The sequence below is a fragment of the Orycteropus afer genome, unplaced genomic scaffold, assembly GCF_000298275.1.
Source record: "Orycteropus afer afer isolate SDZICR_OR568_19922 unplaced genomic scaffold, OryAfe1.0 scaffold00067, whole genome shotgun sequence".
Classification (NCBI taxonomy): Eukaryota; Metazoa; Chordata; class Mammalia; order Tubulidentata; family Orycteropodidae; genus Orycteropus; species Orycteropus afer.
Genome location: NW_006921654.1, coordinates 5,973,769 through 5,986,728, shown reverse-complemented (window position 1 = coordinate 5,986,728; position 12,960 = coordinate 5,973,769). Strand labels below are relative to the sequence as shown.

The 12,960-nt window shown below is 35.3% G+C and overlaps 1 protein-coding gene across 1 annotated transcript in view; it reads right to left on the bottom strand.

The window, feature by feature from the left end:
• NFAT5 (nuclear factor of activated T cells 5) overlaps positions 1 to 12,960 on the bottom strand; it is a 181,731-nt gene that overhangs the window by 56,110 nt on the left and 112,661 nt on the right. The window contains exons 5-7 of the mRNA XM_007940309.1: positions 10,046 to 10,238; positions 8,218 to 8,408; positions 6,497 to 6,669 (exon numbers count right to left, since the gene is read on the bottom strand). Of these exons, the coding sequence (XP_007938500.1) occupies positions 6,497 to 6,669; positions 8,218 to 8,408; positions 10,046 to 10,238 (557 nt within the window). The remainder of the gene's footprint in view (positions 1 to 6,496; positions 6,670 to 8,217; positions 8,409 to 10,045; positions 10,239 to 12,960) is intronic.

Sequence of the window (12,960 nt, the reverse complement as noted above, 5' to 3'; positions counted from 1 at the left end):
TGACAATTTTACTCAAACTATTCCAGAATAATATAGCAAAGGAGGAAATACTCCTAAATTCATTTAATTAACTGAGCATAACTCTGATACCAAAACCAGGCAAACACACCACTAAAAAAGAAAACTATTGAACAGTACCTCTCATGAAAATAGATGCAAAAATTCTCAACAAAATTCTAGCCAATAGAATCCAGTAACATATAAAAAAAAATAATGCATCAAGAAGACCAAGTGGGATTTATACCAGGTATGCAAGGAGGGCTCAACATCAGAAAAACAATCAACATAATCCACCACATAAATAAAACAAAGGAAAATAACGACATGATCATATCAACCAGCACAGAAAAGGAATTGACAGAATACAACACCCACTGCTGATAAAAACTGATCAAAATAGAGACAGAAGGGAAATCATTCAACATAATTAAGGGCATGTGCTAGTTAAAGTTGTGTGTCAACTTAGCTGGGCCTGGTTTTGAGTTTCTGGGCAGCTGGATATAGTTACTCCTCATGAGACTGGTAATCAGCTCCATGGAAGAATCTACTGGAGCAGCTGAGTAGCTGTCTTAAGAATGTGGTATACTTCCAGTATATAAGACGACAACCTTGAGAAAGGTCTCTGTGGTTTTTGGCATGCTTGGACACTGCATGTAGCTGCAACTTCATCTCAGTAGCCTGCCATGTTGTCTGCTGATCTTGGGACTGTTAATGGACTTAAACTAGTGGCCTTCCGTGTTGTTTGGTAATCTTGGGACTGTACCATTTCATTTGTCAATACTGGGTTTCTCAGTCTCAGCAGCCAGCAGCTGACTGAGTTAAGAGAAGTCTTCACCTTCAGTGGGCCAGGAGCAAGAGGCAGAACTGAAGCCTGAGGTCAAGGGGCTTTCGCCTAGCCCCTAGAAATGGCACTTTGAAATATGACTTCTAGCCTTCTAAACTGCAAAAGAACAAATACCTGTTTGTTCAAACCACATATTTGTGACATTTTCTGTTAGAGCAGCACTACAGAACCAAAACAGGGTATATATACAAAACCAACACCCAACTTTATTCTCAAGATAGAGAGACTGAAAGCATTCCTCTTATAAATAGGCACTACTAGACAAGGATGCTGTTTATTACCACTTCTATTCAATATTATATTGGAATTGCTAGCCAGAGCAATAAGGCAAGAAAGGGAAATAAAAGGCATCCAAATTGGCAAAGAAGAAGTAAAACCCTCTATTTGTAGATGATATGGTATAGAAAATATATACTTTATACATACACACACACATAAATACAAAACCCAAAACCAAACTTACTGCCATTGAGTCGAAGGCAACATATAGCAAACCCACTGGAAAGTAGATTACCGTATCTTCCTTCTGTGGAGCAGCTAGTGGGTTTGAACCTCCAACCTTCTGGTTGGCAGTCAAATGCCTTAGGTACTGCACCACCAGAGATACATAAAACACTAAAAATAAAAATACCTTATGATCTAGTAATCCCACTAATAGGTATATATCCAAGAGAAATAAGAGCTATGGCATGAACAGATATATGCACATTCATCTTCACTGCTGCAGTATTCACAATAGAAAAAAAAAAAAATGGCAACAATCGAAATACCTATCCACAGAAATGGATAAAATACGCTACATACACACAACAGAATATCATGCAATGTTAAGGAACAAAAATGAATCTGCACAGGATTTCATAACATGGATGAACTTAGAGGACAATATGCTGAGTGAAATTAGTCAACACAAAAGGACAAATATTGTATGACACCACAATTGTAAAAAAGTCAAGAAAAGCGTTTTATGCAAAAAGAAATATTCTTGCATAGGTTACGAAGGAAAGGGAGGATAAAGCACTAATCAAAGGATAGACACACATTAAATCTGGGCGAAGGGGGAGGTAAGCACAAAATGATCAAGGAAAGGAAGACACTGAGAGGAAAATAAGAGCTAAGGGCAGCATAGGTAAGTATTAATTTATATACAATCCTTCATTAATAGTAATAACAACAATCAATAATCTATAAGTGGATAAATAAATAGACCTGCAAACTGAACAGATCTGAGATGGAGAATAGCACTATACCCATGAATATATATAGTTTTCACTGAGGCTATTTCTACATATGTATTTATATATGTTACAACCGTATCTGGCAGTTTGTCATACTTTGGTGGTCTGCATGTTGCTGAGAGGGAGGAGGCTATGCCACCAGTATTTCAAATACCAACAGAATCACTTATGCTGGACAAGTTTCAGTGGAACTTACAGGCTAAGACAGACTAGGAAAAAGGAAGCGGCCATGCACTTCTCAAAGAATTGGCCAGTGAAAACCTTATGAATAGCAGTGAAATATTATCTGATATATTACTGAAAAACTTGCCCTGAATTGTCCTGAAACACTGTATGACATAGTGCCAGAAGGTGAGCCCCTAAGGTCAGAAGGCACTCAAAATATGACTAGGGAAGAACTGCTTCCTCAAAGTAGAGTTGACCTTAATGATGTGGATGGAGTAAAGCTTCAAAGACTTTCATTTGCTGATGGGGCATGACTAAAAGTAGGAAGAAACAAGTGCAAACATCCATTAATAATCAGAACATAGAATGTACAAAGTATGAATCTACGAAATTGGAAGTTGTCAAAAATTAAATAGAACACATAAAGACGAGGAAATTGAAGACTTTTGTCAACTTCTGCAGTCTGAAATTGACCAAACATAAACTCAAGATGTGTTGATTATTACTGGCACTTAGAATGTAAAAGTTGGAAATTAAAAAGAATCACCAATAGGTGGAAAATATGGCCTAGGTGACAGACATAATGCTAGAGATCACATGATAGATTTTTGCAAGACCAGTGACTTAGTCTCCGCAAATACCTTTTTTCAACAACATAAATGGCAGCTATGGACCTCATCAGATGGAATACACAGGAATGAGATCAACTACATCTGAGGAAAGAGGACATGGAGAAGCTCTCAATATCTTCAGTCAAAACAAGACCAGGAGCTAACTGTGGAATAGACTACCAATTGCTCATATGCAAGTTCACGTTGAAGCTGAAGACAATTAAAACAAGTCCAGAAGACCCAAAATATGACCTCAATTATATCTCACCTAAATTTAGAGACCATCTGAAGAACAGATTTGACACAATGAGCACCAATGACAGAAAATGAGATGAGTTGTGGGACGATATCAACAACAACATACATAAAGAAAACAAAATGTTGTTAAGACAGGAGAGGAAGAAAAGACCAAAATGGATGTCAGAAAAGACTCTAAAAATTGACCTTGAATGGACAGTAGTTAAAGCAAATGGAAGAAATGACAAGATAAAAGAGCTTAGCAGAAGATTTCAAAGAGCAGCTCGAGCAGACAAAGCCAATTACCATAATGAAATGTGAAAAGACCTGGAGTAAGAAAACCTAAAAGGGAAGAATATGCTCCACATTTCTCAAGCTAAAAGAACTGGGGGAAAAAAAAAAAAAAAAAATTCAAGCCTCGAGTTGTAATACTGAAAGATTCTACGGGGAAAATATTGAATGATGCAGGAATCATAAAAAGAAGATGGAAGGAATACAGAGTCACTGTACCAAAAAGAAATGGTCAATGTTCAACTATTTCAGGAGGTGGCACATGAACAAGAAGCAATGGTATTGAAGGAAGAAGTCAAAGTTACACTGAAGGAATTGGCGGAAAAATAAGGCTCCAAGTATTGACGGAATATCCATTGAGATGTTCCAACAAAAAGATGCTGCCCTAGAGGCACTAACCAACTCATCTATGCCAAGAAATTTAGAGAACAGCCATGTGGCCAACTGACGGAAAAAGATCCGTATTTGTACCCGTTCCAAAGAAAGTTGATCCCAGAGAATGTGGAAATTATCGAACAATATCATTAATATCACACAAGTAAAATGTTACTAAGGATAATTCAAAACCAGTTGTAGCATTATGCTGACAGGGAACTACCAGAAATGCAAGCTGAATTCAGAAGAGCACAGCAAAGAAAAGATATCATTGCTGACGTCAGATCAGCTGAAAGCAAAGAATAACACAAAGATGCTTACTTGTGTTTTATTGACTATGCAAAAGGATTCAACTGTGTGGATCATAACAAATTATGGATAACACTGAGAAGAATAACATAACATATAATAACATAATAAGAAAAACATAAGATAACATGGGAATTCCCGAACACTTGATTGTGTTCATGAAGAACCTGTACATAGACTAGAAGGCTGGCATTTGAACAGAACAAGGGACTATTGCATGGTTTAAAACCAGGAAGGGTATGTGTCAGGGTTTTGTCCTTCAACATACTTATTCAATCTATGTGCTGAAACTACAAAATGTTACACACCTTTGCATTTTATTCCAAATACCCTCCTCTAATTTAGTTTAGAAAATCTGACAACAGCTTTTTCAAATATTTCAATCCGAGAAGCTGGACTATATGAAGAAGAATGTGGCATGAGGATTGAAAGAAGACTCAATAACAACCTGCCATATCCAAATGACACAACCTTGCTTACTGAAAGTGAAGAGGACTTGAAGCGCTTCCTCATGAAGATTAAAGACTACAGTGTGCAGTATGGATTACACCTCAACATAAAGAAAACAAAAATCCTCACAACTAGACCAATAAGCAGCATCACAATAAATGCAGAAAAGACTGAAGTTGTCTAAGATTTCATATTAATTGGATCTACAAGCAACACACATGGAAGCAGCAGTCAAGAAATCAGACATCATATTGCAAAGGACAAATATGCCAAAAAAACTCTTTAAAGTGTTGAAGAGCAAAGATAATACTTTTAAGACTGAGATATGCTTAACCCAAGCCACAGTATTTTCAATCACTTCATATGCATGTGAAATCTGGACAGTAAATAAGGAAGATCAAAGAAGTCTTGATATCTCTGAGTTGTGGTATTGGCAAAGAATACCGTAAGAACCATGGATTGCCAGAAGAACGAACAAATTTGTCTTAAAAGAAGTGTATCTGGAATGTTTCTTGGAAAGAGAATGGCCAGACTTTATCTCACAATTGTTGGTCATGTTGTCAGAAAGGACCATTCCCTAGAAAAGGACATCATTCTTGGTAAAGTGGAAGGTCAACGAAAAAGGGGAAGACTCTCAACAAGATGGACTGGCACAGTGGCTGCAATGATGGGCTCAAGTATAACAAGGACTGTGAGGCTGGCATACAACTGGGTAGGGTTTCAATCTGTTGCACATAGGTTCTTTGTGAGTTGGAGTGGAGTCAACAACACCTAATAACAACAACAACATAGTAGAGTATACAAGGGGCAAACTTAAACCCTGAGAGAATCAGTTGCCAGGCCTGGGGACTCAAAGACCAAGTTTCAGGGGATAACAATGTTAACTGGCAAAATCGTGCACAAAGACAATGTTCTACATCCTACTCTGGTGAGTAGCAACTGAGGTCTGAAAAGCTGGCGAGTGGCCATCTAAGTAGCAACTTTAGTGTCTCCATGTCAGGAGCAAACAAGAGTGAAGAAAATGAAAGACACATGGAAACAGTGAGTCCAAAGGACTTATGGACCACATGAACCTCAGCTCCATGACCCTAAGACCAAAAGAACTGGTTGGTGGCCAGCTAACCACTCCAGACCACTCTGAAATGGATCACATTAGAAGGTCCTGGATAGAGTAGGGAAAAAATGTAGAACAAAACTCAAAACTATAAAAGAGATCAGGCTTACAGACTGGATAAAGACTGATAGCATCCTCGAGACAATGGCCCTGGGTCACCCTCTGGACCTGGAACCAAACACACTTCTGCAGCTCAATATTCAGTCAAACAACAGAAAGCTGAATAGGAACTTTAGGAAGATATTACTTGGAACAATCAACCATTCAAGATCAAAAAGGCAGCATTTGCCCCTGGACAATGTTCAGAAGGCAGGAAGGGTTAGGAAAGAAGGAAAAATGGAAATCAGAAACACAGGAAATGGAAGGAGTAATGTTACACTGAAGGGATTGCTATCAATGACATGAAACAAAATGTGTGTGAACTGTTGAATAGAAAACTAATTTCTTCTGCAAACTTTGCTATGTAAACTTTCACCTAAATCACAATGAAAGTTTTGTTTGTTTTCTCTTATGTCACAGACAAAAAAGAATTAAGACTGCCACCAATTTACCATTTGATGAAGATGTTGGGAAAACCCTTTGGCTTTCCAATTTCTTCTGATAAACTATTTAAAATTATACTTTAAATGAATATATGATGGTAATAGGAAACTACAAAATGTTACACACCTTTTACATTTTATTCCAATTACCCTCCTCTAATTTCGTTTAGAAAATCTGACAACAGCTTTTTCAAATATTTCAAATTTTGCACAAACACAAGCTGGAGTTTCTGAAACATATGAAATCTGAAAATATCTAAAAGATTAACAGGAAATTTTTTTTAATCTCCACATATTTAATATCTTCATATTTTACTTACTACACAAAATTGGAGAAGAGGGGGTTTGCAATGTCAAAGTAGAGCCATCTTTCCTTGTGATATTAACTCGAAAAACTAATCTGGCACGAGTGCTTTTCTTCTTGGAACCAGCAATTCCTATTCTGGCTTCAACATCAGCATTCCTCAATTTCAATATCCCTACACAGTCAACCCTGGGAAAGAAAGAAATACATTAATTGATATTTTAATTTATAAATACAACACACTCAAATTTCTTTTCTTAAAAAAAATGCTTATTTATTAACTTTTAAAATATGTAATAGGCATTAATGTTCCAAATTCAAAAGGTACAAAAGGATACATTCTTATCAATTTTTGATTTATAATAATGGAAGAAATAGTAACAAAATAAAATCACTATTTTAAAATCTGAACATAAGTAATAGCTTACATGAGATAATGTTTTTCGAGTTTAAAACAAATAAATTAACCTCTTTCTTTCTGCAACTAGTTCAAATACTAAGAGGGAATGAGTTTTGCTTTTTTAAAAAGTTAGTTAACAGACCCAAAAGGATGGACTACTAGACAGCCATTAAAAAGAATAAGATAATGTTTAATGAAGAAGCTCTGGTAGCACGGTGCCTAAGGCACTTGACTGCTACCCAGAAGGCTGGCAGTTCAAACACACCAGCCACTCCTCGGAAGGAAGGTTGGGCAATCTATTTCCATAGTGATACTGCCTCAGAAACCCAAGGAACGGTCTCTATGACTCAGGTCCAACTCAATGGCACATAACAACAACCAAGTTTAATGATATGAGGAAATGTTCATGATATATTAAGTGAAAAGCAGGCAACATGCGTGTAGTATTATCTTAAATTTTGTTAGAAAAAAGGATGAAAAGAAAAATATTAAAATGATGGCTATTTCTGGGAAGTTGAGTTTTGAGGTGTACACTTTATTTATTTTATTATTCTGCATTTTCAAATTCCTTACAATTTATTTTATTATTCTGCATTTTCAAATTCCCTATGATAGATAAAGTGCTGTTTGTACCCAGGACAGCTCTAGCTGTCCTACAGCGTTGCTGTGAGTCAGAACTGACTCAATGGCAACAGGTTTGCATTTTTTGGTCCTCCCCCAATATATACATTCAAAAGTTACAAGCTGAGTGTGTATGGGGGGGAAACTTTCACTAAATACTTTTTAAAATTTCCCTTTTCCAATGAACTTTTTACTAACCTATTCAAAATGACTTTCAAAAGGAAACTAAAAATCAAGTAGAGAAAAGATTTTAGCAGCTATACAATATAAACAACCGCAGCAAAACTCTACACCATAACAATATATTTGCTGCTGTTATGTTACAACTTTAGGGCATTCCATCCTATGGGAATTTTCTAACAAAAGGCCATAAGAGATCCTTTTTACCCATTACCATTTTTTAAATTTTTAATGTTAAAAACATTGTCAAAGAATGCTCAAAATCTTTTTTAAACACCAAAAATCCAAACTCACTGCCATCAAGTCAATTTCGATTCATAGTGACCCCTCCTTGGGTTTCCGAGGTGGTATTTCTACAGAAGTAGATTGCCCAGTCTTCCTTCCTAAGAGTGGCTGGTGGGTTTGAACCGCCAGCCTTCTGGTTAGCAGTCAAATGCCTCAGGCACTATGCCACCAGAGCTCCCTAGAAACTAAAATATTTTTCTGTCTATTGCAAAAGTGTAATATATAATAAATAAATTTCACTAAATACTTACGCCAGTGTCATGTTATTCGCAGGATCAAGGCCAACTTCTATAACAGTAGTTCCTTCAATATCCACTTCTTTGCAAGGAGTTGTATTTCTCCCAGTTACCCTGCAGGCCTGATAAAATCCATGTGGTTTCACTCGTCCAGAATCATTACCCACAAACACTTGCAACACTACTGGTTCATTATGACCTTCCAGCTGTAATCAGATAGTATGCAGCAGAATCATTAATTAGGCTTTCAAATAATCTACTTGTAAAATCAAGCCTTAACACAGAGTTATATATTGGCAACTAGATGTCAATATAGAAATAATTTAAATTTTCAAGAAATTAGAGGCAAAACGTTTTCATGAAGGAGAGCTGGTTAAGTTTTTGCAGAAAACTCTAAGTTTTACTTCTGTAATAATCATATTTTAATAGAAAATTTGGATATTATATGATAAATATCATTTGTAATTTATCTGCACAATCACATTAGAATGAGTAGAGTCCTTTGTTGTTGTTGTTATCTGCCTTCAAGTCGGACCAGACTCATAGCGACCCCTCCTTGGGTTTCTGAGGCAGTATCACTGTGGAAGTAGATTGCCTCATCTTCCTTCAGGTATTTATAAATTTATGACAACAAATATGCTCCCTCTGATCTATGGAATATGTATTTACTATGTATTTACTATGATGCTAAGAATAAGCAGTTATTTTGATTTCTATGATGCGTGTCTAATCCTTCTCTTTATAAAATGTGCAAGCAACCTGGGCAACTGAAGGAGATGTGAATCACTCAGAACCTACAACCATCACTAATGGGAAAATTCACTAAACTATGTTAGTGGCATCATCTTCATCATCAAATGAGAGTTGCTGTTGTTGTTAGTTGGCTCTGACTCACAGGGAATTTGTGTACAACAGAATGAAACATTGCTGGGTCCCGTGCCATCCTCAAAATCCTAGGCTTGAGCCCATCACTCACTGTACCATTGTGTAAATCCATCTTTTTGAGGTTCTTCCCCTTTTTTGCTGACCCTCTCTACTTTACCAAAGGAGCTCTGGTGGCATACTGGATAAGGCATTAGGCTCCTAACCAGAAAGCCAGCTGTTCAAACTCATCAGCTGCTACTCAGAGAAGAGGAGACAGTCTACATCCATAAAGATTTAAGCCTTGGAAACCCAATGGGGGTCACTATGAGTCAGATCCAACTCAATGGCAGTATGTTTGTTTGTTTGTTTTTTAAAACACATTTACAGGAACTTAATCATATTTAATAAGAATCTGCCTCATGGCCAGCCAAAATTCCTCCCTGTTTAGTGTTTTGTAAGGGGTAGGCATACTTGTTAAAACATTCCCCTCCATGATTTTTTTTCTTTTTTGTCTTGAAAGAAAAATATTTTTGTAACAATTTATCTCAGGAACTGAAACTTAAGACCTTTTTTCTTTTTGTCTAAATTCTGAAAAGATTAAAAACCACATTCTTAGATAAACTATCTATCAGATATTTTAATCATCCTCTCAAAAAACTTATTTTCCAAACCCTTAATAATTTCTACTATATTTCTTTGAATTCATTTTAAATTTCTTAAATATAAAAGTCTGAGAACAATCTAGTATGGTTGGTACCAAGTCAAATATAAGGAGAAGATAACTCACAATTTCCACGTATTTTCTTCTTTTCTTGTTTTATTTAAACTAAAATTCTCTTGATATAAAAGTAACAATATTTGGTTTATGGTCCAGTCTGACTTCTACTTTACTTACTGATATATAGCTAGTAATTATACCCTCCTGTTAATCAATACATGAAACTGGAGAAAAGTCTCCATATATTGCTAAATAAAGTACCTTTACTGTAGGAAAGCCTTGCTGAGTTCTATCTTTTACAGAGCCACGGCTGCCCTCAGTTAGGTAACGAGCTCGGTGTTGGGTCTCAGGCTGTACAACTATCTTCAGCTCCTTTCCCTCACTTTTAACAGGATACTGTCCACACAACATAGGGCTCTTCTTCACTCCAGCTCCTTTTGGGTTTTCCAGTGTTCTGAGAAGTGAAAGCACAAAAATGGAAAAACTATCAAAAAGAGTTTTCTACAAAAGTCATCTAAGGTAAAAAAAAAAGAAATAATACGCAATAAACACTAAGAACTGCTTAGCTTCTGACATAAAATACAATCTAAGAAAAGATACATTCCTATAACAAAATGTCTTAAAATTCTGTAACAAAATTTAAATATATGATGCAAAAATAAAAGTCGATAGCGAAGAGAAGGAATGTATATGTGTGGTAGGAGGAAGGAAATAAGGTTGAGTGCAATAAACTGGAATAACAGGAAAGAGAATAGCTAATGTCACGATAACCTTTCACATCACACATTAGTAAAAATAAATTCTAAAACTTCCATGTATGTATGAGTGTTGTATAATGTTACAAGATTAAGTACTACTCTTCTCTAACCAGAATGACAAAACAAAAGAAGTGAGAGTAGCCCAAAACAAAACAAAACAAAAAACCCTAAATGAAACTATGTGAAAGCATATATACCATGTTCTTTTGGTCATCAATTTAGTAAATCAAACTTAGAAAATTATAATGACAATAGTTAATTCAATTTTTATTGGGCAGTTAATTTTACTCTAAAGAGTCTTTCACAGAAGTGCGATTTTTTTTTCAGTATTTTTAGTTGTGATTAATTAATCCCGAACTAAAGAAGCAATTGTGCCAAAGTTCTCACCACATAAAAATTCCATAATATGGGCTTCACAGTTTAGACAATCGAACTTATTTTTCAAAACTATCTTTGTAAAGTTTGTTTATTTATCATATGTTTGCTATGTGGAGTGCATATTCTAAGAAAAACAGTATTTCAAATGGTGATTAGGACTTCAAGCCAGTATATTTATCTGTAAAATAGCTGAAGCACTGCAAATATGTAATAAAAACAAGTAGAAAAACGTTAATTATATTTTCATTTGAACAACATGAAACACATTTAAAACTATTCATGTACATTTAAAAAGAGTCAGGACCTATAATGCTTCCTGTATGTCTGTCCTGTTCCAACATTTTAACTTGTGCTGAAGATCTAGAAGCCAAGAGATAACTGTGGACAAAATCTTCAAAAGCAACCAGGTAGCAAAAGAAATACTGATGTCAAATACAGAGGAGCAATGGTGGCTAAGCAGCCTTAAATCTGGCCCCAATGTTTACTTCCCCAGCCCTAATCGATATTGCCTCGATCAAAGACAGAGAGGGAAGGTGGTATCCTCAACAGAACTAAGAATTTGGGTTGAAGGCCATGGCTAGACATATGGCCAACCAAAAATATCAAGGTTCTCTAGGGCAGCTGCTCAGAAAAGTGATGGAAGAGGAAAGAAGGGATTAACCTGGCAATGGAATATGGTAGCACTGACCAGATTGCAGGCAAGTTTTTAGGGGCAAATACTATGTTTAATCACCTTCATATTCCCTGAACTTTACACAATTCCTAAAACGTAACAGTTGCTAAAGAAATGTTTTTTGATAAAGGCAAATGGGAAGAAGCAAAGATGGACAAGCAGAGGTTGATAAAAAATAAAAGGCTTCTATAATAGTAAGATGAGAAAGACTGGGTCCTAACTCAAACAGGAAATGTCATTCATGTAAAGTAGATATAATTCAGCCAAGGATTACCTGTGTAAGCCATTTAAAAAAAAAAAAAAAAAACCTGGAAGAATAAATTCTATGAACAAAAGTTGAAACTGGAACATTGAGCAATAAACCCTGTATTTATTTTCATCAATCTGAATGGGAATTCAAACATTTGACCTGAATACAGTGTCACTTCCTACAGATGAGCTTCTATGATATTTTTAAATCAAAGCAAAAATATTTGTGTATTTAAAAGTATCCCCAAATATGCATAAAGAGACACAAAAATACAGCATAAATGTTAACAGCAGTTGTTTTGAATGACTCAATTAGGGGTTTCTTACTTTCTTCTATTTCTGTGTTTTCCACATGTCTGAAATTAATATGTTAATTTTATAATATAAAGGGAAAATTTAGTTAGAAATATAAGGAAAATATGTATATTATATCAATTAATTTGGCAAGATACAGTCTTTATAATCACTTATGCTATACAAAGTAATTTAATTTATGAGAGTAAATAAATGAATATTATTTATTCTGGTAAAACAAAATATCTCCCTAGGGATGAAGACTGTGAATTGACAAAATATAAACATTATGGCTTAAAGAAGAATAGCATGTGATACTAATGGTACATTTAAAAGCCTTTAAAATATTTTTATTCTCCAAGTTTAAATGTGAAACAATGAAAACATCAACAAATTCTTAGAAAAGTAGTCATTCAAATGACTTATTTTTAAGGTATGATAGCTCATGAAAACACAAGAAAGCAGAAGTAATTATATGGGGTTTTACTTTTGAATGCCACCTAAAAAGAAATTATGCTTTCCTGGCATATTCAGGAGTCTAAAAATGACATTATAATTCCTTTGTGCATTAATGCATAATCCTTCTGGTTGTCTCTGTCACAAAATAATTTTCACTATAAATGTCTATAATAGGTTTCACATCCAGATGACATCATATCCTTGCTTCTAGGAATATCTAGAAAAGGCATGGAACTGACGGTTTTCAGGACATTTAGTTGAATTTTAAGTGCTGATATGGCTAGGTTTTTTTTTTTTAATGGTTTTATTTTCTTAATAAACTAACATTTTGGTTACCTAAAAACACTATGCCACCCACAAGCTGG